This window comes from Coregonus clupeaformis, unplaced genomic scaffold (assembly GCF_020615455.1).
Source record: "Coregonus clupeaformis isolate EN_2021a unplaced genomic scaffold, ASM2061545v1 scaf0904, whole genome shotgun sequence".
Classification (NCBI taxonomy): Eukaryota; Metazoa; Chordata; class Actinopteri; order Salmoniformes; family Salmonidae; genus Coregonus; species Coregonus clupeaformis.
The window spans coordinates 150,001-173,405 of NW_025534358.1; the positions used below are offsets into that span (position 1 = coordinate 150,001).

The 23,405-nt window shown below is 48.2% G+C and overlaps 1 protein-coding gene and 1 long non-coding RNA gene across 2 annotated transcripts in view; both read right to left on the bottom strand.

The window, feature by feature from the left end:
* The window catches only part of LOC121564117 (deleted in malignant brain tumors 1 protein-like), a 10,158-nt gene extending 211 nt beyond the window's left edge, over positions 1 to 9,947 (bottom strand). Inside the window, exons 1-7 of the mRNA XM_045217069.1 lie at positions 9,934 to 9,947; positions 9,822 to 9,892; positions 9,086 to 9,391; positions 8,676 to 8,960; positions 7,436 to 7,756; positions 7,244 to 7,332; positions 1 to 115 (exon numbers count right to left, since the gene is read on the bottom strand). The exon at positions 1 to 115 is cut by the window's left edge and continues 211 nt beyond it. Coding sequence (XP_045073004.1) covers positions 1 to 115; positions 7,244 to 7,332; positions 7,436 to 7,756; positions 8,676 to 8,960; positions 9,086 to 9,391; positions 9,822 to 9,892; positions 9,934 to 9,947 — 1,201 coding nt within the window. The remainder of the gene's footprint in view (positions 116 to 7,243; positions 7,333 to 7,435; positions 7,757 to 8,675; positions 8,961 to 9,085; positions 9,392 to 9,821; positions 9,893 to 9,933) is intronic.
* Positions 9,948 to 9,970: 23 nt separating this feature from the next.
* LOC123485945 lies at positions 9,971 to 17,085 on the bottom strand. The gene is made up of 3 exons (XR_006659185.1): positions 17,062 to 17,085; positions 10,362 to 10,391; positions 9,971 to 10,130 (listed from the first exon to the last, which is right to left on the bottom strand). It is a non-coding gene; the product is annotated as an uncharacterized LOC123485945 (long non-coding RNA).
* Between the last annotated feature and the right edge of the window lie 6,320 nt (positions 17,086 to 23,405).

Consider the following 23,405-nt stretch of genomic DNA (forward strand, 5'->3'; position numbering starts at 1 on the left):
CCTCTCCCGGTCCAGCTTCAGCTCTGGAGCTCAGAGAGACCATCTCCATGGCATTGGCATCAACATAAAGATCCATGCTGCTCACCCTGTTCACTCTCTTCTGCCTCCTGGTGGTCTAGGGAGACACAGCACCAAGAGTGAGTGAGTGAGTCAGTCATATACTAATAATGGAAACACTTCAAGATAAAGAATCTAAGAGAAACACTAAATAAGATAAAGACATAAAGACAAAAGCTAAAAGCAGCAATACATTCTGGAACACAAAACAAACGTAATTGAGCTACTCTCTAAAAGTAATTAAAACCCCATGTTACCCAAAACCCCATGTTACCAAAACCCCATGTTACGAAAAACCCCCATGTTACCCAAAACCCCCATGTTACCCAAAACCGTCTCTCGTTCTCTGTGTGTGCGCGCGTCTCTCGTTCTCTGTGCTCGCGCGTCTCTCGTTCTCTGTGCGCGCACGTCTCTCGTTCTCTGTGTGCGCTCCTCTCTCGTTCTCTGTGTGTGTGCGTCTCTCGTTCTCTGTGCGCGCGTCTCTCGTTCTCTGTGTGTGCTCGCGCGCGTCTCTTGTTCTCTGTGCGCGCGCGTCTCTCGTTCTCTGTGTGCGCGCACGCGTCTCTCGTTCTCTGTGTACGTGTCTCTCGTTCTCTGTTTGTGCGCGCGCGTGTCTTTCGTTCTCTGTGTGCGTGCGTCTCTCGTTCTCTGTGCGCGCGCGTCTCTCGTTCTCTGTGCGCGCGCGTCTCTCGTTCTCTGTGCGCGCGCGACTCTCGTTCTCTGTGCGCGCGCGTCTCTCGTTCTCTGTGTGCGCGCACGCGTCTCTCGTTCTCTGTGTACGTGTCTCTCGTTCTCTGTGTACGTGTCTCTCGTTCTCTGTTTGTGCTCGCGCGCGTCTCTTGTTCTCTGTACGCGCGCGCCTCTCGTTCTCTGTGTGTGCGCGCGCGTCTCTCGTTTCTGTGTGTGCGCGCGCGCGTCTCTCGTTCTCTGTGTGCGCTCCTCTCTCGTTCTCTGTGTGTGTGCGTCTCTCGTTCTCTGTGCGCGCGTCTCTCGTTCTCTGTGTGTGCGCGCCTCTCGTTCTCCGTGTGCGCGCGTCTCTCGTTCTCTGTGTGTGAGCGCCTCTCGTTCTCTATGTGTGCGCGTCTCTCGTTCTCTGTGTGTGCGCGCCTCTCGTTCTCCTTGTGTGCGCGCCTCTCGTTCTCTGTGTGTGCGCGTCTCTCGTTCTCTGTGTGTGTGCGCGCTCGCGTCTCTCGTTCTCTGTGTGCGCGCGCCTCTCGTTCTCTGTGTGTGTGCGCGTCTCTGCGTTCTCTGTGTGTGCGCCTCTCGTTCTCTGTGTGCTGTGCGCGTCTCTCGTTCTCTGTGTGTGTGCGCCTCTCGTTCTCTGTGTGTGCGCGTCTCGTTCTCTGTGTGTGCGCACCTCTCGTTCTCTCCGTGTGCGCGTCTCTCGTTCTCTGTGTGCGCGCCTCTCGTTCTCCGTGTGCGCGCGTCTCTCGTTCTCTGTGTGTGAGCGCCTCTCGTTCTCTGTGTGTGCGCGTCTCTCGTTCTCTGTGTGTGCGCGACTCTCGTTCTCCTTGTGTGCGCGCCTCTCGTTCTCTGTGTGTGCGCGTCTCTCGTTCTCTGTGTGTGTGCGCGCTCGCGTCTCTCGTTCTCTGTGTGCGCGCGCCTCTCGTTCTCTGTGTGTGCGCGTCTCTCGTTCTCTGTGTGTGCGCGCCTCTCGTTCTCTGTGTGTGCGCGCCTCTCGTTCTCTGTGTGCGCGCGTCTCTCGTTCTCTGTGTGTGTGCGCGTGTCTCTCGTTCTCTGTGTGTGCGCGCCTCTCGTTCTCTGTGTGTGCGCGTCTCTCATTCTCGTTCTCTGTGTGCGCGCGTCTCTCGTTCTCTGTGTGTGTGCGCGCGCGCGTCTCTCGTTCTCTGTGTGTGTGTGCGCGTCTCTCGTTCTCTGTGTGTGCGCGCCTCTCGTTCTCTGTGTGTGCGCGCGCGTGTCTTTCGTTCTCTGTGTGCGCGCGTCTCTCGTTCTCTGTGTGTGCTCGCGTGTGTCTCTTGTTCTCTGTGCACGCGTCTCACGTTCTCTGTGTGTGCGCGCGCGTCTCTCGTTCTCTCTGTGTGTGCGCTCGTCTCTCGTTCTCTGTGCGCGCGCGTCTCTCGTTCTATGTGTGTGTGCGCGCGCATCTCTTGTTCTCTGTGTGCGCGCGCGTCTCTTGTTCTCTGTGCGCGCGTCTCTCGTTCTCTGTGCGCGCGCATCTCTCGTTCTCTCTGTGTGTGCGCGCGTCTCTTGTTCTCTGTGTGTGCGCGCGCCTCTCGTTCTCTGTGTGTGCGCGCCTCTCGTTCTCTGTGTGTGCGCGTCTCTCGTTCTCTGTGTGTGTGCGCGCGCGTCTCTCGTTCTCTGTGTGTGCGCGCCTCTCGTTCTCTGTGTGTGCGCGCCTCTCGTTCTCTGTTTGTGCGCGTCTCTCGTTCTCGTTCTCTGTGTGTGCGCGTGCGCGTGTCTCTCGTTCTCTGTGTGCGCGCCTCTCGTTCTCTGTGTGTGCGTGCCTCTCGTTCTCTGTGTGTGCGCGTCTCTCATTCTCGTTCTCTGTGTGCGGGCGTCTCTCGTTCTCTGTGTGTGTGTGTGCGCGCCTCTCGTTCTCTGTGTGTGCGCGTCTCTCATTCTCGTTCTCTGTGTGCGCGCGTCTCTCGTTCTCTGTGTGTGCGCGCGCGTCTCTCGTTCTCTGTGTGTGCGCGCCTCTCGTTCTCTGTGTGTGTGTGCCTCTCGTTCTCTGTGTGTGCACGTCTCTCATTCTCGTTCTCTGTGTGCGCGCGTCTCTCGTTCTCTGTGTGTGTGTGTGCGCGCCTCTCGTTCTCTGTGTGTGTGCGAGCGCGCGCCTCTCGTTCTCTGTGTGTGCGCACCTCTCGTTCTCTGTGTGCGCGCGTCTCTCGTTCTCTGTGTGTGTGCGCGCGCGTCTCTCGTTCTCTGTGTGTGTGCGCCTCTCGTTCTCTGTGTGCGCGCGTCTCTCGTTCTCTGTGTGCGCGCGTCTCTCGTTCTCTGTGTGTGCGCGCCTCTCGTTCTCTGTGTGTGCGCGCCTCTCGTTCTCTGTGTGCACGCGTCTCTCGTTCTCTGTGTGTGCGCGTCTCTCATTCTCGTTCTCTGTGTGCGCACGTCTCTCGTTCTCTGTGTGTGTGCGCGCGCGTGTCTCTCGTTCTCTGTGTGTGCGCGCCTCTCGTTCTCTGTGTGTGCGCGTCTCTCATTCTCGTTCTCTGTGTGCGCACGTCTCTCGTTCTCTGTGTGTGTGCGCGCGTGCGCCTCTCGTTCTCTGTGTGTGCGCGTGTCTCTCGTTCTCTGTGCGTGTGCGTCTCTTGTTCTCTGTGTGTGTGCGTCGCGTCTCTTGTTCTCTGTGCACGCGTCTCTCGTTCTCTGTGCGCGTGCGTCTCTCGTTCTCTCTGTGTGTGCGCTCGTCTCTCGTTCTCTGTGCGCGCGCGTCTCTCGTTCTATGTGTGTGTGCGCGCGCATCTCTTGTTCTCTGTGTGCTGCGCGCTCTTGTTCTCTGTGCGCGTCTCTCGTTCTCTGTGCGCGCGCCTCTCGTTCTCTCTGTGTGTGCGCGCGTCTCTTGTTCTCTGTGTGTGTGCGCGCGCCTCTCGTTCTCTGTGTGTGCGCGTCTCTCGTTCTCTGTGTGTGCGCGCGCGCGTCTCTCGTTCTCTGTGTGTGCGCGCGCGTGTCTCTCGTTCTCTGTGTGCGCGCCTCTCGTTCTCTGTGTGTGCGCTCCTCTCGTTCTCTGTGTGTGCGCGTCTCTCGTTCTCTGTGTGTGCGCGCCTCTCGTTCTCTGTGTGCGCGCGTCTCTCGTTCTCTGTGTGTGCGCGCCTCTCGTTCTCTGTGTGTGCGCGCCTCTCGTTCTCTGTGTGCACGCGTCTCTCGTTCTCTGTGTGTGCGCGTCTCTCATTCTCGTTCTCTGTGTGCGCACGTCTCTCGTTCTCTGTGTGTGTGCGCGCGTCTCTCGTTCTCTGTGTGTGCGCGCCTCTCGTTCTCTGTGTGTGCGCGTCTCTCATTCTCGTTCTCTGTGTGCGCACGTCTCTCGTTCTCTGTGTGTGTGCGCGCGTGCGCCTCTCGTTCTCTGTGTGTGCGCGTGTCTCTCGTTCTCTGTGCGTGTGCGTCTCTTGTTCTCTGTGTGTGTGCGCGCGCGTCTCTTGTTCTCTGTGCACGCGTCTCTCGTTCTCTGTGCGCGTGCGTCTCTCGTTCTCTCTGTGTGTGCGCTCGTCTCTCGTTCTCTGTGCGCGCGCGTCTCTCGTTCTATGTGTGTGTGCGCGCGCATCTCTTGTTCTCTGTGTGCGCGCGTCTCTTGTTCTCTGTGCGCGCGTCTCTCGTTCTCTGTGCGCGCGCGTCTCTCGTTCTCTGTGTGTGCGCGCGTCTCTCGTTGTCTGTGTGTGCGTGCGTCTCTCGTTCTCTGTGTGTGCGCACGTCTCTCGTTCTCTGTGTGCGCGCGCGTGCGTCGTTCTCGTTCTCTGTGTGTGCGCGCGCGTGTCTCTCGTTCTCTGTGTGCGCGCCTCTCGTTCTCTGTGTGTGCGCTCCTCTCGTTCTCTGTGTGTGCGCGTCTCTCGTTCTCTGTGTGTGCGCGCCTCTCGTTCTCTGTGTGTGCGCGTCTCTCGTTCTCTGTGTGTGCGCGCCTCTCGTTCTCTGTGTGCGCGCGTCTCTCGTTCTCTGTGTGTGTGCGCGCGCGCGTGTCTCTCGTTCTGTGTGTGTGCGCGTCTCTCATTCTCGTTCTCTGTGTGCGCACGTCTCTCGTTCTCTGTGTGTGTGCGCGCGCGCGTCTCTCGTTCTCTGTGCGCGTGCGCCTCTCGTTCTCTGTGTGTTCGCGTGTCTCTCGTTCTCTGTGCGCGTGCGTCTCTTGTTCTCTGTGTGTGTGCGCGCGCGTCTCTTGTTCTCTGTGCACGCGTCTCGTTCTCTGTGCGCGTGCGTCTCTCGTTCTCTCTGTGTGTGCGCTCGTCTCTCGTTCTCTGTGCGCGCGCGTCTCTCGTTCTATGTGTGTGTGCGCGCGCATCTCTTGTTCTCTGTGTGCGCGCGCGTCTCTTGTTCTCTGTGCGCGCGTCTCTCGTTCTCTGTGCGCGCGCGTCTCTCGTTCTCTCTGTGTGTGCGCGCGTCTCTTGTTCTCTGTGTGTGTGCGCGCGCCTCTCGTTCTCTGTGTGTGCGCGCCTCTCGTTCTCTGTGTGTGCGCGTCTCTCGTTCTCTGTGTGTGCGCGCCTCTCGTTCTCTGTGTGTGCGCGCCTCTCGTTCTCGTTCTCTGTGTGTGCGCGCGCGCGTGTCTCTCGTTCTCTGTGTGCGCGCCTCTCGTTCTCTGTGTGTGCGCGCGCGTCTCTCGTTCTCTGTGTGTGCGCGTCTCTCGTTCTCGTTCTCTCTGTGTGTGCGCGCGCGTGTCTCTCGTTCTCTGTGTGCGCGTCTCTCGTTCTCTGTGTGTGCGCGTCTCTCGTTCTCTGTGTGTGCGCGTCTCTCGTTCTCTGTGTGTGCACGTCTCTCGTTCTCTTTGTGTGCGCGCCTCTCGTTCTCTGTGTGTGCGCGCCTCTCGTTCTCGTTCTCTGTGTGTGCGCGCCTCTCGTTCTCGTTCTCTGTGTGTGCGTGTCTCTCGTTCTCTGTGTGCGCGTCTCTCGTTCTCTGTGTGTGCGCGTCTCTCGTTCTCTGTGTGCGCGCGTCTCTCGTTCTCTGTGTGTGCGCGCCTCTCGTTCTCTGTGTGTGCGCGCCTCTCGTTCTCTGTGTGTGCGCGTCTCTCGTTCTCTGTGTGTGCGCGCCTCTCGTTCTCTGTGTGTGCGCGTCTCTCGTTCTCTGTGTGTGCGCGCCTCTCGTTCTCTGTGTGCGCGCGTCTCTCGTTCTCTGTGTGTGCGCGCCTCTCGTTCTCTGTGTGTGCGCGTCTCTCGTTCTCTGTGTGTGTGCGCCTCTCGTTCTCTGTGTGTGCGCGTCTCTCGTTCTCTGTGTGTGCGCGCCTCTCGTTCTCCTTGTGCGCGCGTCTCTCGTTCTCTGTGTGTGCGCGTCTCTCGTTCTCTGTGTGTGCGCGCCTCTCGTTCTCTGTGTGTGCGCGCCTCTCGTTCTCTGTGTGTGTGCGCGCGCGCGTGTCTCTCGTTCTCTGTGTGTGCGCGCCTCTCGTTCTCTGTGTGTGCGCGTGTCTCATTCTCGTTCTCTGTGTGCGCGCGTCTCTCGTTCTCTGTGTGTGTGCGCGTCTCTCGTTCTCGTTCTCTGTGTGTGTCTCTCGTTCTCTGTGTGTGCGCGCCTCTCGTTCTCTGTGTGCGCGCCTCTCGTTCTCTGTGTGTGCGCGCGCGCGTCTCTCGTTCTCTGTGTGCGCGCTTCTCTCGTTCTCTGTGTGTGCGCGCCTCTCGTTCTCGTTCTCTGTGTGTGCGCGTCTCTCGTTCTCTGTGTGCGCGCTTCTCTCGTTCTCTGTGTGTGCGCGCCTCTCGTTCTCGTTCTCTGTGTGTGCGCGTCTCTCGTTCTCTGTGTGTGCGCGCCTCTCGTTCTCATTCTCTGTGTGTGCGCGTCTCTCGTTCTCTGTGTGCGCGCGCCTCTCGTTCGTTCTCTGTGTGTGCGCGTCTCGTTCTCTGTGTGCGCTTCTCTCGTTCTCTGTGTGTGCGCGCCTCTCGTTCTCGTTCTCTGTGTGTGCGCGTCTCTCGTTCTCTGTGTGCGCTTCTCTCGTTCTCTGTGTGTGCGCCTCTCGTCTCGTTCTCTGTGTGTGCGCGTCTCTCGTTCTCTGTGTGTGCGCGCCTCTCGTTCTCATTCTCTGTGTGTGCGCGTCTCTCGTTCTCTGTGTGCGCGCGCCTCTCGTTCTCGTTCTCTGTGTGTGCGCGCCTCTCGTTCTCATTCTCTGTGTGTGCGCGTCTCTCGTTCTCTGTGTGCGCGCGCCTCTCGTTCTCGTTCTCTGTGTGTGCGCGTCTCTCGTTCTCGTTCTCTGTGTGTGCGCGTCTCTCGTTCTCTGTGTGCGCGTGCCTCTCGTTCTCTGTGTGCGCGCGCCTCTCGTTCTCTGTGTGTGCGCGCCTCTCGTTCTCTGTGTGTGCGCGTCTCTCGTTCTCTGTGTGTGTGCGCGTCTCTCGTTCTCTGTGTGTGCGCGCCTCTCATTCTCTGTGTGTGTGCGCGTCTCTCGTTCTCAGTACAGAAGAACAAACCCAAGATAGTGCAACACAAGTCAAAGATACACATCTGGTTAATCACACACCTTAAACACAGATATAGACCAATGTAGAATCTGAACCCTGCTCATAGACACAAACATTTAAATGACTTGTAACGTCTGAGTAACTGTCTTTACCTTGTAGTACAGGTAGATGGTGGTGATGGCTGTCAGTAGGATCAGCAGCACTACAACGTGTCTGATGATGAAGGCTGGCAGAGGAGAGGCTGCAAACAGAAACACCTTTGATGAGGGGACTGATCATCTTCATATAGATCTGTGGGAAATCTGTCAATGACAAAGTTAGAAGTCTGGTTCATGTTCAGTTACCTGTGACGGTGAGGTTGAGGAGCTCACTCTCAGAGGAGAAGTTATGAGAGAAAACATAATTGTCATAAACACAGCTGTAGTTCCCTTGGTGGGAGCCATCTGCAGCATGGAAGAGGAAGGCAGCAGAGTGATTGACAGCTGGCTGGGTCTGGGTTCTGTTGGAGCCGGTGAACGTGAGGAGGAAGGAGCCTCCTGGGTACTGTGGCTGAGTGGAGCAGGTGATGGTGAAGTTGTAGCCCCTAAACACTTCGGGCCCCTGGTGGCCCCTGGAGACCCCTCCCATTGAGTCAGTCAGGAAGATATCAGGCTGGACCAGGAGATCTGTAACAAGAAAAGAGAACAAGAAAAACCTCTTCAACTAGTTTCCTATAGATATGACAATAACATCAGCATGTAACAGTGCTAGCCACCCTCCCTCACAGGGCAACATGAGTAGTGGGCCTACAGTCACTGAGACAACATATGTTGATATCAGGCTGAAGCAGGACATCTGGAACAAGAGGAGAGAAAAAGAAAACGTAGCTCCTCAACTACTTTCCTCATTTAGATATGACAATAACATGACATGTGACAGTGGTAGTGAGTAGAGACGTTCACTGAGATAACACTCAAATACAAAAGCATTCTGCGATATTTAAGTTGTATTTGATTCCTACTTGACTGAGTGATTTATTTTGCAGACTTACAAGCAAACAGTCATCATTAGAGGGGCAGAGGAAGTTGAATGAATAAAGGGAATCAGTGGAATATAATGATCATATATTGATATTTCCTGAGCAGATCACTTATGTGGCCTACCACTTCGTGGCTGAGCCAATGTTGCTCCTAGACGCCACGTCGAAAGTCACTGAGCTCTTCAGTAAGGCCACACAAGCTACTACCAATGGTGGTCTGTGGATTGTATGGCTTTGTGTGATCGATCCTATACACCTGTCAGCAACAGGTATGGCTGAAATAGCTGAATCCACTACATTTACATTTTAGTCATTTAGCAGACGCTCTTCTCCAGAGTGACTTACAGTTAGTGAGTGCATACAATATTTTTTCATCCCTGCCGGCCATTCCTTCCCCTACCCTGGACGACGCTGGGCCAATTGTGCGCCGCCCCATGGGTCTCCCGGTTGGAGCCGGCTACGACAGAGCCTGGATTCGAACCAGGATCTCTAGTGGCACAGCTAACACTGCGATGCAGTGCCTTAGACCACTGCATTTTTGGCCATAAAGTGTAGCTTGTTATTACCTGAGCAGATCACTGTGAATCCAAGACCGATATAATAAGTTGAATACGATGTCCAACACTCCCTCAGTGAAGACTCAGACCCAGAACAACGAACTCCAAACCCTCCAGTGGTGTTTCCAGGTAGTACTGAAACAGTGGAGCCACAACCCAGCTGTCTACACACTACTGCAGCTACAGCCTTGTTCCTGTCTACAGCTGCCACAGTCCTCCACTCTCCCTGGTCGTACCGCTCCAGTCCACCAGCACAGCGACTGCCTCCTCCCACCAGCCTCACATCATCAGGCTCTGAGAAAAGAAGAGAGAGAGACAGTAATCTTACTATTTTCTCACTAAAACACACCTATATTGCCTCTCATATTCTTCACTCCATGGGAGAAACAATGTTGATTGAGTGACAAACTGTTTCTTACCTGAGCAGGTGAGTCCAACAGCATTACCAGGTAGGCAGGTGTTGTTTTTTCTGTCTGAGGTGTCACAGTCCAGGAGAAGGGACTCATTGCCTTTACACTGGAACTCTTTATCCCAGGTCTGACCCTCACCTTCTCCACAGAGCCCCCCCTGTAGAGCTGCAGGAGCCCCACAGCCAAGCTCCCCACAGACTACCTCTGCATCCTGCTGGTCAAAGTCAGCTTCACACACTGACGCCCAGGACTGATTGGACTTCACCTCCAGTCTCCCAGAGCAGAGACCAGCTCCATCCACAAGCTGCACAGACTCTGGAGAAAAAGAGTTGGTGGAACATTCAATCCGTTTTGTTGATGACACTGTCAAGGACTAAACACAAATATGTTGGATAAAAGATTGTAGGTTGCTATGTTTGATACTGTAAGAGGTAGAAATGGGTTCTTAGTCACTCAGGACAGGGTTGGGAATAATGCAGGCAGGAGACAGGAATAAGTTCACTTCACTTTATAGAAAATAAACAGCTGGACATCCATCAGGCAGCTTCACTTCAGTAACATCTGAACTACAATGATCTGCCCATGCACATCTCCCATAAACCAATATGACAAACACAAATATAATGTTTAAATACATCTAACATCTCTCCCTCTCTTATAATGAAATGGAAAACACATAAAACATGATATATGCAAATATTGTATAATTTACAAATTAAATATCTAAATATTACCAGTCTCTTACCTGAACAGATCACATGATGATAATATTCACCATTACATTCATCAGGTCCTCTTCTTATGGTGTTACACTCTCTAATAGTAGACTCATCTCCACTACAAACCAATAGTGAGACTCCTCCTCTTCCATCTTCAACCAGAGGTCCTCTAGATTCAGCTACAGCATTCCCACAGCCCAGCTCTCTACACACAACCTTAGTCTCTATCATACTCCACCCTATAGTACATAGACCTGACCACTCTCCTCTGGAGAAGACTTCCACTGTCCCAGAACAGGAAGTGGTCCCATTCACCAGTCTGACTGAGTATTCAGCTGTAAACAGCAGAGAGGAAAACACAGTGGTGAGGACAGATTATGACAGGGCTTCTGTTATTCTAACAGCAGTAATGCTTTGTGGTTGACAAGTATTAGTAGTTCCATAAAACAGTACTTGTTATTGGGTTTTAGAATGGTGTGTATGGACACATGAATTTCTCCATGTGGGATAATAAAGTTGACTAATATTGAACTGCTATAATCATTGTAGATTTATACTCTACCTACCTGGTGGACTGATGCTTTGAGCCTGGATATCTGAGGAGAAAGAGAGAGAGAGAGAGAGGAGAAAGAGAGACAGAGACAGAGACAGAGCGACAGAGAGACAGAGAGAGAGAGAGAGAGAGAGGCTGAGGTTAAATGAACATCAACATGACCTTTCATGATGTGCTGGGGAAGATAGGCTTATCGTTGGTATGATGCAACAACACACGTGTGTACACACACTATAGATACAAAAGTATGTGGACACCCCTTCAAATTAGTGGATTCTATTTCAGCCACACCCCTTCCTGACAGGTGTATAGAATCGAGTACACAACCATGCAATCTCCATAGACAAATATTGGCAGTAGAATAGCCTTACTGAAGAGCTCATTGACTTTCAACGTGGCACCGTCACAGGATGCCACCTTTCCAACAAGTAATTTAGTAAAATGTCTGCCCTGCTGGAGCTGCCTCGGTCAACTGTAAGTTCTGTTATTGTGAAGGGAAACGTCTAGGAGCAACAACGGCTCAGCGTGAAGTGGTAGGCCACACAAGCTCACAGAACGGGACCGCTGAGTGCTGAAGAGGGTAGCGTGTAAAAACCGTCTGTCCTCGGTTGCAACACTCACTACGAGTTCCAAACTGCCTCTGGAAGCAACGTCAGCACAACTGTTAGTCGGGAGCTTCATGAAATGGGTTTCCATGGTTGAGCAACCGAACAAAAGCCTAAGATCACCATGAGCAATGCCAAGCATCGGCTGGAGTGGTGTAAAGCCCACCGCCATTGGACTCTGGAGCATTGAAACGCGTTCTCTGGAGTGATGAATCACACTTCACCATCTGGCAGTCCAAAGGAAAAAATCCACGCAGCAATGTATTTTTACCATTACCTCACTAATGCTCTTGTGGCTGAATGGAAGCAGGTCCCCGCAGCAATGTTCCAACATCTAGTGGAAAGCCTTCTCTGAACAGTGGAGGCTGTCATAGCAGCAAAGGGGGACCAACTTCATACTAATGGTCATGACTTTGGAATGAGATGTTTGACAAGCAGGTGTCCACATACTTTTGGTCATTTAGTGTACATTCCCTTTCCATGGAAATGTGTAACTCTCTTTGCAGATGAGTTTATATCTAATTTAATACCTTTGCTTTGTCTGTTTTTGAAATCATTCATTTCAGAGGTCAGAGGTCAAGCTGAGCCGGACCAAAAGTGGAAGAGTGGAAAAGGTTACTGGTTGTGATGACATCACTGGTTAGAAGTCAGTGATGAAAAGATATTCAGTTGACTGCATGTTAGTCTGTTGATGTTAATTTAACCTCTCTCTCTCTCTCTCTCTCTCTCTCTCTCTCTCTCTCTCTCTCTCTCTCTCTCTCTCTCTCTCTCTCTCTCTCTCTCTCTCTCTCTCTCTCTCTCTCTCTCTCTCTCTCTCTCTCTCTCTCTCTCTCTCTCTCTCTCTCTCGTTGATCTTGACTCAGGTAACAGACCTCTAACTTCTACCCCCTCTACTCCTGCTCTAACATACAGTATCTCACAAAACTGAATACACCCCTCGCATTTTTGTAATCAATAACATCATTATCTCTATACTACAAACAACATTATAACAATAATCTGACAGTTTGAACCAAGGAAGCCTTGTGGTAGACCAATGTGGTTGATTAACAGAGCATCTGAGTGTGTCCCAATAATATCTCCTTTCTCCTGAAGTGTGCACTTGTTCACTACTTCCCATAATCTAAAAGCATTGGATTGGTGGAGGCATGGACTAGTGGGAGTTTCCACCATATTTATAATGTTGATGTAACCCTATCACCACAGGCTCAGATAAATCCATAGAGTAAAAGTATGGTGAAAAGGTCCACTCAGTACATAATAAACCTGGTACGACTAAACTCGCTAAGGAAAAACCAAAGAGACCAGGGTTCTTACCTACAGATATAATGTGTATATAAAAAGAATGAATAATGAATGATCCACTTGCAAACAATTGGCAATACACACAATACAATAATATTTTAAGATAACCTAAACCCGGGTGCTAAACTGAAAATGTTCGTTGGCGCCTTTGGAGCTATAAAAAACAAACAGTCTAACCCCACAGTTATCACGGTAGAAAGCCCTTGAAACCAACAGTTGACTATTTATAATCCAATAGGCAGAAAGTGCCCTGCATGCTTCCAAAAACGATGTCCAGTGTCCCCGAAGCCCTTAAATGACCTCAGACTAAACTGTCCTCTCCAGCTCCCGATCCGACGAACCCAAGCAGCTCCCGAAGCCACTGCCAGTGGCACTGGAACCTTCGTCAATACAGCCAAGCAGCAAGCGAATTGAGACGACTCATTTCTAAAATATTCAACTATACATCTTATTTTGTTAAGGTAAGTAAAGTAGAGTGCAGTTAAAACCAAATCGGGGAAAAAAACGTACACAAAATGTTTTCCAACTTCACAAGCGCACCTCTCCCCTCTGTTCACCTTCCCAAGTTATCTCACGTCACCCCGCTCCTCCGCACACTCCACTGGCTTCCAGTTGAAGCTCGCATCTGCTACAAGACCATGGTGCTTGCCTACGGAGCTGTGAGGGGAACGGCACCTCCGTACCTTCAGGCTCTGATCAGTCCCTACACCCAAACGAGGGCATTGCGTTCATCCACATCTGGCCTGCTGGCCCCCCTACCTCTGCGGAAGCACAGTTCCCGCTCAGCCCAGTCAAAACTGTTCGTTGCTCTGGCACCCCAATGGTGGAACAAGCTCCCTCACGACGCCAGGACAGCGGAGTCACTCACCACCTTCCAGAGACACTTGAAACCCTACCTCTTTAAGGAATACCTGGGATAGGATAAAGTAATCCTTCTACCCCCCTTACCCCACCCCCCAAAAAATAAAATAAAACATATTGTAAAGTGGTTGTTCCACTGGCTATAAGGTGAATGCACCAATTTGTAAATCGATAAGAGCGTCTGCTAAATGACGTAAATGTAAATGATGTCACCATAGTCTAGGACCGATAGGAACGTTGACTGAATAATCTGCTTTCTACTGTTTAGCGAGAGGCAGGACCTGTTTCTATAGAAGAAGCCCATTTCTATTCTCAGCTTCTTAACTAACTCATCAATATGCTTTTTAAAAGACAGCTTTTCATCTATCCAGATTCCCAGATATTTATAAGCAGGGACACAATCAATATGGACACCATTCAAAGTACATTAAATCAGTTATTTTGATGTGCACTAGAGAACAACATATACTGAGTTTTCCCTGCATTCAATGCTCATTTCAGGTCAATAAAGTTTTTCTGTAATTCCATGAAGGCAGACTGTAGTTCAGATAGAGCCTGGTCAACCGTGGGGGAAATAGCATACACAACAACTATCAACTGTATACAAGTGGAGGTTACAGTTTTTTATAGACAAGTCAATATTGTTAATGTAAACAGCATAGGTGCAACTTTGGTTTTAGAAGTGGGGGAGACATAACTTTATTTATATTCATTTTTGTTTTTATCCAATTGGATAAACACTCCAAACAGCCTACCCGACTGCTCAGAACCCTCCGCATGGTCCTAAAGCACACTGTCGCCTGATTTAACACCATCAGTAGATACACATTGAGTTCTATCTGTCAAGTCATTTTTTTACCAGTTACATGCAGCCTGGTCTAGGCCAATTGAGCCAAGCCTCTGAATTAGCAGTGAGTGATCAACAGCCTTTGACAGGTCAATGAAGAGGGCAGCACAATGTTGCCTTCTATCCTTACAGTGAACCACATCATTTATAACTAGGGATGCAGCAGAGATAGTGCTATGACCTGGTCTAAAACCCCACTGATGTACATTTACAATACATCTTAGCTGAGAATTAATTAAGGATTCTAATATTTTAGCTAGGCAAAAAAGTTTAGAAATAGAGCGATAATTATTTAGGTCACAAGGGGTCACCACCTTTGTGAAGGGGGAGTACATGGGCCGCCTTCCAAACCTTGGAGATAGTACTAGATATAACTGTCAGGTTACGGGTTGATGATTCAGCAATCAGGGGGGCAGAGCACTGCAGTAGAAATGGATCAAGCATATCAGCCCCAGTGGATGTTTTTTTTTACATCAATCTTAAGCAAGACATCTAACACATCACAGATAGTAAATAGTTGAAATGAAACAAAGATTGACTAGAAGTTGACGGGTCAACCGTTGAGTCAGCTAGAGGCTGGCAGAGGGAAGAGCAGTCGATTGGCTGACCAGGGTCAATTAAACCACCGTTTCTCTCAAATAAAAAGCCTGCCGAGGTAACATGATGATTAAAAGCATCCCTTATTCCATTCTTCTCAGTTATGATGCCAGAGTCAGGCAGAACTCCCTCCTAGCTCGAAAAACCTACCCTATTGTTTCAGTTTGTTAGGGACAAGAAACGTATTCTACCTAAGCTACATCAACACAATGTAATGAAGAATGTTATTATTGTTTTCAAGTGAGTACACAACTCTAGTCTAGGCTGTAAACTGCAGTGAATAGCCCAGGTCATTTGAATAACCGTTCAAAAGCCAGGCGTTTTGAATACATATTAATTTCAAAATAACTGCATCTAGCCTGTCTGATTTGGATCAGTTATGGGTTTTTACTCGGCAGTTTAGCCTAGAAGGTCCAGGAACATTAGCAGGACAGTAATATTCTCTATTTTGTCATAATGTATCATCTAAGAGAAACATTCTAACGCATATTAATTATAATAATGCGCGAGCGCGGAGGAAGTTGGATCCATTTTTTCCGTGTTTGGCGTCAGTGTTTTCAAAAGCGTTAGAAAATGAGGTGGATACTCCTGGGGTCCTCTCTTCTCTCTCCTCGCCTCCTTCTCTAAACCCATTGGAGAAGGTCAGAGGGGAAACCCTCCGGCTTTCTCATCTAATGGGTTTTGAGAAGGAGTCGAGGAGAGAGGAGTGAGGACGCAAGGATTATGCAATTGAGAATCTCCTCATTAGTGGAGAGGGAAAAACAAGTGTGGGTGTCTGAAGGTGGGTGTTGCTAAATAAGTGGGAGGATCAACATAAGTGGAATAACATATATGGAAACATAACAGCTAATTGGGTTGATTGGTTGCCACTCAAAACCGTTTTGCGTGGCTGCTTGCTGCTTCCTTGTTGCATTTTAGCTAAGCGGGTTAGGAGAATTAAGGTGGGAGGTTAGGATAATTAACATGTCAGGTTAGGATAATTAACATGTCAGGTTAGGATAATTAACATGTCAGGTTAGGAGAACTAACTTAGCTGGTTAGGATAATTAACATGTCAGGTTAGGATAATTAGCATGTCAGGTTAGGATAATTAGTGTAGCAGGTTAGGATAATTAACGTGTCAGGTTAGGAGAACTAACTTAGCTGGTTAGGATAATTAACGTGGCAGGTTAGGATAATTAACATGTCAGGTTAGGATAATTAACGTGGCAGGTTAGGATAATTAACATGTCAGGTTAGGATAATTAAAGTGTCAGGTTAGGATAATTAACATGTCAGGTTAGGATAATTAGTGTAGCAGGTTAGGATAATTAACGTGTCAGGTTAGGAGAACTAACTTAGCTGGTTAGGATAATTAACGTGGCAGGTTAGGATAATTAACATGTCAGGTTAGGATAATTAACGTGGCAGGTTAGGAGAACTAACTTAGATGGTTAGGATAATTAACGTGGCAGGTTAGGACAATTAACGTGGCAGGTTAGGAGAACTAACTTAGATGGTTAGGATAATTAACATGTCAGGTTAGGATAATTAACGTGTCTGGTTAGGATAATTAAAGTGGCAGGTTAGGAGAACTAACTTAGATGGTTAGGATAATTAACGTGGCAGGTTAGGATAATTAACATGTCGGGTTAGGATAATTAGTGTAGCAGGTTAGGATAATTAACATGTCAGGTTAGGAGAACTAACTTAGATGGTTAGGATAATTAACGTGGCAGGTTAGGATAATTAACGTGTCTGGTTAGGATAATTAAAGTGGCAGGTTAGGAGAACTAACTTAGATGGTTAGGATAATTAACGTGGCAGGTTAGGATAATTAACATGTCAGGTTAGGATAATTAACGTGGCAGGTTAGGATAATTAACGTGGCAGGTTAGGATAATTAACGTGTCAGGTTAGGATAATTAACGTGGCAGGTTAGGATAATTAACGTGGCAGGTTAGGATAATTAACGTGTCAGGTTAGGGTAATTAACGTGGCAGGTTAGGATAATTAACGTGTCAGGTTAGGATAATTAACATGTCAGGTTAGGATAATTAACGTGGCAGGTTAGGATAATTAACGTGGCAGGTTAGGATAATTAACGTGTCAGGTTAGGATAATTAACGTGGCAGGTTAGGATAATTAACGTGGCAGGTTAGGATAATTAACGTGGCAGGTTAGGATAATTAACGTGTCAGGTTAGGATAATTAACGTGGCAGGTTAGGATAATTAACGTGGCAGGTTAGGATAATTAACGTGGCAGGTTAGGATAATTAACGTGGCCGGTTGTAGGAGTAACCTAGCAGATCAGGATAATGAGGTTAAGATTAGGAAAAGAGTTAGGGTTAGGTTTAGCTAAAATGCTACAAGGAAGCAGCAAGCAGCCATGCAAAATGGTCTTGAGTGGCAACCAATCTGCCCAATTAGCTGTTATGTTTCCATACACCCTCTTCTGTTGATCCTCCCACTTCTTTAGCAACAACCACTTTCAGACACACTCCATGTATGCAGTTACCCTCTGGGAGAATCTCAATTGTATACTCCTCCCGTTCTCTCTCTTCACCTCCTCTAAACCCATTGGAGGAGAAGGTCAGAGGGGCGGGACCTCTGGCTTTCTCATCCAATGGGTTTTGAGAAGGAGGCGAGGAGTGTGCAATTGAGATTCTCCCCATGACTGTGAAAGGGTGCCATAAAGCAGTGTGCACTGTATAGAGCTCGCCAGCTTGTAACCTAAATGAATGGGGAAAGACTAGGGTTTTGGGATAAACGCTGAAAATAAGGTCTGAGATGAACACAGACTTAGTAGATCTTATACGTTTTGTTCTATGAGATAATATCAGTCAGTTAACATGACCTTTATGAATAATGAAGCCTTTATGTTTTGTTCTATGAGATAATATCAGTCAGTTAACATGACCTTTATGAATTATGAAGCTTTTATGGGCTTTTTCTCATTAAATAAATGCTTCAAATTTCACAGAAAGTGACGTTAGCTGATGAAGATTATCTCATAGAATAAAACGTAGGTTATAAGATCTCCTAAGCCTGTGTTTACCACAGACCTTATCGTCGGAATTTATCCAAAAACCTGACAAAAACTCCATTAATTTCCCTGTAGGATTTGTCCAATGAACCGAGGTGGAGTTAGTGCCTACAAAAAGTCTCCATTACTATTGCTCTGTATAGGGCAGTGGTTCCCAACCTTTTTCGGTTACCCAGAGGACCCTCTCATTTGCATTATACCAGTAACCCTCTGGTCTCATGAGTCTTCTCAAGGACCCCCTGTGTATAGTTCAAGTACCTGCAGGGGTCCTAGTACCCCTGGTTGGGAAACACTGCTAATGAATAGGGTCCCTTTGTCTTCCTGTCATGCAGTCAAATGTCCACTAGATGGCAGTGTTCATCCAGTCTGGGCCAGGGTTGCACTACAGAACTAACACTGCTGAACAAGGCCTACGGTGGAAAACAATCCTTTATCAAGGTAATGATTCCATTCATATCTAGCTAGGCCTGTATTCATTTTTATATAGTATTTTAGATCCTAATGAATAACATTACATGGACAATGGGGACCTGATCCTAGATCAGCAGTACTCCTATTTTTCTCCTGATTGAAATGGCAAAACCTCACCACACGCACATTACGTTCATTCTCCTAATCAGCTACGTTAATTATCCTAACCCGCTACGTTAGTTCTCCTAACCTGCCACGTTAATTATCCTATCCTGCCACGTTAATTATCCTAACCTGCCACGTTAATTATCCTATCCTGCTAAGTTAATTCTCCTAACCTGCCACGTTAATTATCCTAACCTGCCACGTTAATTCTCCTAACCTGCTACATTAGTTATCCTAACCGCCCACATTACTTATCCTAACCTGCTACATTAGTTATCCTAACCTCCCACGTTAATTATCCTAACCTGCTACATTAGTTATCCTAACCTCCCACGTTAATTATCCTAACCTGCTACATTATATCTCCTAACCTCCGCAGTGGCGTGTATTCATGGATGCCAAAAGAAGCCAGGCTTCCCCCAAAAAAATGACCAAGAAAAAACATATAAAATAATGTATCTTTCATCTCTCTGTGTTTTATCATTTTCCTTCAATTAGCAAGAGGCTGAATGTATCTCACCGGAGAAAGCATCTGAGCGAGTGAAACGGTGCCCCTCTGTCTCTGTATGTGGAGGCCATTCTATCTGATGCTGTCTGGTTAAAAAGAGTAGGACTTTGCTGCCGCCCTGTAGCATTGAATGCTAACATTTGGCCTCCCTTGATCATAAAAAATTTATTAAAATGCCAATCAGCGTTGAGCTAAATTGTGAATGGTCCTGAAATAAATCAAATCAAATAACAAATTGCATAATGACCCCTGCGCCCACCCGACCCCCCACCGACCCCTCGCACCACCCCTAGGAGGCCGCCCCAGAGTTTGGGAACTACTGATCTATCTGATGCTGTCTAGTTAAAAATAATATGACACTGCTGCCGCCCTGTAGCATTGAATGCAGGGGATGTAGCCTGATTAGCCTAAAATGAAAAGCATTCCAAAATAGGCCACTAAAGCATGATTTGGGCACAGAGGATCATTCATTAGCTTCTTTAAAATATATATATATGTTGTGGATTGTTTTAAATCTCATTGCCTACTGTCAGAAGGAAAGGCAGCGTGCGTAATATCGACAGATAATTGTTGAGTTGAGACAGTCAGTGAAAAGCAGAGGCCCAGCCAGGCATATCGCAATATTTCCAAATACAATCGCGGGAAAACATAGTTTGGAAAGCAAATGTCTATTGCTGTAAAGAGAAGGCAGTGAAAATACTTTAATCTTTCTTTTATTTAGTTATCAAAATTCTCAACTTAATTGAGTGAACAACAGTAAGGCCTATCTTATTGGCACCAGCAGAGAGTATCATTGTTGGGTCAGTGCCACTTAAAAGTAATTTTTCTGAAAATAATGTACGTTTTAAAGTTAATTTCCTTCAATTTGGAACATTTTGCCATGGGGCATAGAGAAAATGTTGCCGTTCTGAAGCAAGTTTTCTGCAATTCTACACATTTTGCCAAAGGGTGGAGGTAAATGTTTGCCTTTTTTAATATGATAACTGATAATCAATGGGCCTCAACCGGGTCGGTAATTCGACCATTCTTACTACAAGACTAATTTACCAATCTAAAGAAAATGTTGCTGACATGGGTTAATTGAGTGACTGCTGATGCACACATTTTGACATTTCCTAGTGGAGGGGAGAGGGCCCTAGTGGAGCCACCTGGCTGAGAGGGCCTTAGTGGAGCCACCTGGCTGAGAGGGCCCTAGTGGAGCCAGCTGGCTGAGAGGGCTCTAGTGGAGCCACCTGGCTGAGAGGGCCCTAGTGGAGCCACCTGGCTGAGAGGGCCCTAGTGGAGCCACCTGGCTGAGAGGGCCCTAGTGGAGCCACCTGGCTGAGAGGGCCCTAGTGGAGCCACCTGGCTGAGAGGGCCCTAGTGGAGCCACCTGGCTGAGAGGGCCCTAGTGGAGCCACCTGGCTGAGAGGGCCCTAGTGGAGCCACCTGGCAGAGAGGGCCCTAGTGGAGCCACCTGGCTGAGAAGGCCCTAGTGGAGCCAGCTGGCTGAGAGGGCTCTAGTGGAGCCACCTGGCTGAGAGGGCCCTAGTGGAGCCAGCTGGCTGAGAGGGCCCTAGTGGAGCCAGTTGGCTGAGAGGGCCCTAGTGGAGCCACCTGGCTGAGAGGGCCCTAGTGGAGCCACCTGGCTGAGAGGGCCCTAGTGGAGCCAGCTGGCTGAGAGGGCCCTAGTGGAGCCAGTTGGCTGAGAGGGCCCTAGTGGAGCCAGCTGGCTGAGAGGGCCCTAGTGGAGCCAGCTAGTTTATATTTCATTTACAGTGTATTGACCGACGGCCTATACAGGTCAGGACTGATACACTCGTTTTTATTTGTTTATTTGTTTATATAGTTAAATTACTAACATTTCAAATGTCTTTCTCTTTTGAAACTTTTGTGTGTTTAATGTTTACTGTTTGTGATTGTTTATTTCACTTGCTTTGTCAATGGTAACATATGTTTCCCGTGTCAATAAAGCCCCTTTGAATTGAACTGAGAGAGAGAGAGAGAGAGGGGGAGGGCAAAAGAGAGGAGAAATGAACATCAACGTGACCTTTCATGATATGATGGGGAAGATTAGCTTATCGTTGGTATGACGCAACAACACCCATGTGTACACACATTCCCCTTCCGTGGAAAGGTGAACCTCTGTTTGCAGATGAGTTTATATATAATTTAATACCTTTGCGTTTGTCTGTTGTTGAAGTCATTCAATTCATAGGTCAGAGGTCAAGCCGAGCCGGACGAAGAGTGGAAGAGTGGAAAAGGTTACTGGTTGTGATGACGTCACTGGTTAGAAGTCAGTAATGAAAAGATATTCAGTTGACTGCGTGTTAGTCTGTCAGCCATATCTCTTTTGACATCTCCCTCTCTCTACTCCTCTTCTCTCTCACTCTCCATCTCCCCTCCCGTCCTCCTCTGTCCTGTAGCCGCAGGAAGTAGTTTGGGGGTGTAGAAATACAGCTAAACCTAGGGTATGGCTAAATGGGGTGTGTAGAAATACAAATAAACCTAGGGTATGGCTAAATGGGGTGTGTAGAAATACAGCTAAACCTAGGGTATGGCTAAATGGGGTGTGTAGAAATACAGCTAAACCTAGGGTATGGCTAAATGGGGTGTGTAGAAATACAGCTAAACCTAGGGTATGGCTAAATGGGGTGTGTTGAAATACAGCTAAACCTAGGATATGGCTAAATGGGGTGTGTAGAAATACAACTAAACCTAGGTTATGGCTAAATGGGGTGTGTAGAAATACAGCTAAACCTAGGGTATGGCTAAATGGGGTGTGTAGAAATACAGCTAAACCTAGGGTATGGCTAAATGGGGTGTGTAGAAATACAGCTTAACCTAGGGTATGGCTAAATGGGGTGTGTAGAAATACAACTAAACCTAGGGTATGGCTAAATGGGGTGTGTACAAATACAACTAAACCTAGGGTATGGCTAAATGGGGTGTGTAGAAATACAACTAAACCTAGGGTATGGCTAAATGGGGTGTGTACAAATACAACTAAACCTAGGGTATGGCTAAATGGGGTGTGTAGAAATATAGTTAAACCTAGTGTATGGCTAAATGGGGTGTGTTGAAATAGAGCTAAACCTAGGGTATGGCTAAATGGGGTGTATTGACCGATGGCCTATACAGGTCAGGACTGATAAACTCATTTTTATATAGTTAAGAGAGGAGAAATGAACATCAACATCACCTTTCATGATGTGATGGGGAAGATAGACTTATCGTTGGTATGGTGCAACAACACCCATGTGTACACACATTCCCCTTCCATGTGAACCTCTCTTTGCAGATGAGTTTACAGTATATCTAATTTAATACATCAGCTTTTCCTCAATCGTTCAGTTCCAGAGGTCAGAGGTCAATCTGAGCTGGGCCAATAGTGGAAGAGTGGAAAAGATTACTGGTTAGGATGACATCACTGGTGAGAAGTCAGTTATAAATATATATTTCCCTTCCCTTAATCTTTCTCTCTCCTCCACAAATCTCTATCTCCCCTCCCCTCCCCTCCCCTCCCCTCCCCTCCCCTCCCCTCCCCTCCCCTCCCCTCTCTCTCCACTACGCTCTCCTCCGACCCCCACCCCTCCTCTCATCTCTCGCAGCCCTTTGACATCTCCCTCTCTATCTCCCCTCCCGTCCTCTGTCCCTCCTCTCTCTCTACTACCCTCCCCTCCTCTCTCTCTCTCTCTCTCTCTCTCTTCCTGACATATTGCATCAGGCTTGTTGAGCTTGACTCAGTTGACTTGGTAACAGACCTCTAGCTACCCCCCTTCCTCTTGCTCTATTGAACCTTTAATTAAACCTTTATTTAACTATGGGAGGCCATAGAAAACATAAGACGAATATTAAATAGATAAATCATATATACTCTCATTCATTTCCATAGGGACAGATACAATCAATCATTGACACACTGAATATACAACAGTCAGATGCATGCCATCATCACAACTTAACTGACATTAGTGCCTGTCCCCAGATGGACAGTTATGCTACAGTAAAGTACATTTACAGGTGATCACATCATTGTTCTGCTTTAAGACAGATTTTTACTGTCTTGTTTCCGGTTGCATGTTATTTACTAGCCCTGAAAATGATCATATATCTTACAATATCAAATCATATCTCAGTAACTGTCATAAGTGTATATCAGTATAACAGCATCCTACCTGTGCTCCAGAACAGGATCATCAATATCACTGCAGGTATCATATCTGTCTCTAACTGGAGCTCCCTTGAGCTATACAAGTCTGCTGTCATGAAGAGTGGACTGAAGAGTGGAAAAAATACTGCTAGGCTATATGACTTCTATCTCATTAGTTCCTTACTTCAATGATGTGAGATAAACTTCTTAGCAAGTTATCTTCGATCAGTAGTTGAACCCAGCTACCTACAGGAAACTGATTTATTTTGAAAACCCCCACAGGAAACTGCTGACAGAGCAGCAAAGTTACACATAGTGTGTGCTTTAATATCACCTCTAACTTTCTACTGCTTGAGTTCACCTCTTATAAGTGTATACTGGGCAACTTTAATAACGTCTGGATGCCTTATATGGAAGTCTGTATTGCCCACGTCATGTTTTCAATAACTGCTGTGTTGCTCAGTCCTGCCCTGGGGGTCTGCCGTCCTGTGAGTTGTCCCTCTGGCCTTGGCCTAACACACCTGAAACCAATAATGAATGTTTCACTAAGACCCTAAAGCTGAGTGGGGTGTGTTGGGTTGGGGCGCTGCAGGGCCGTGG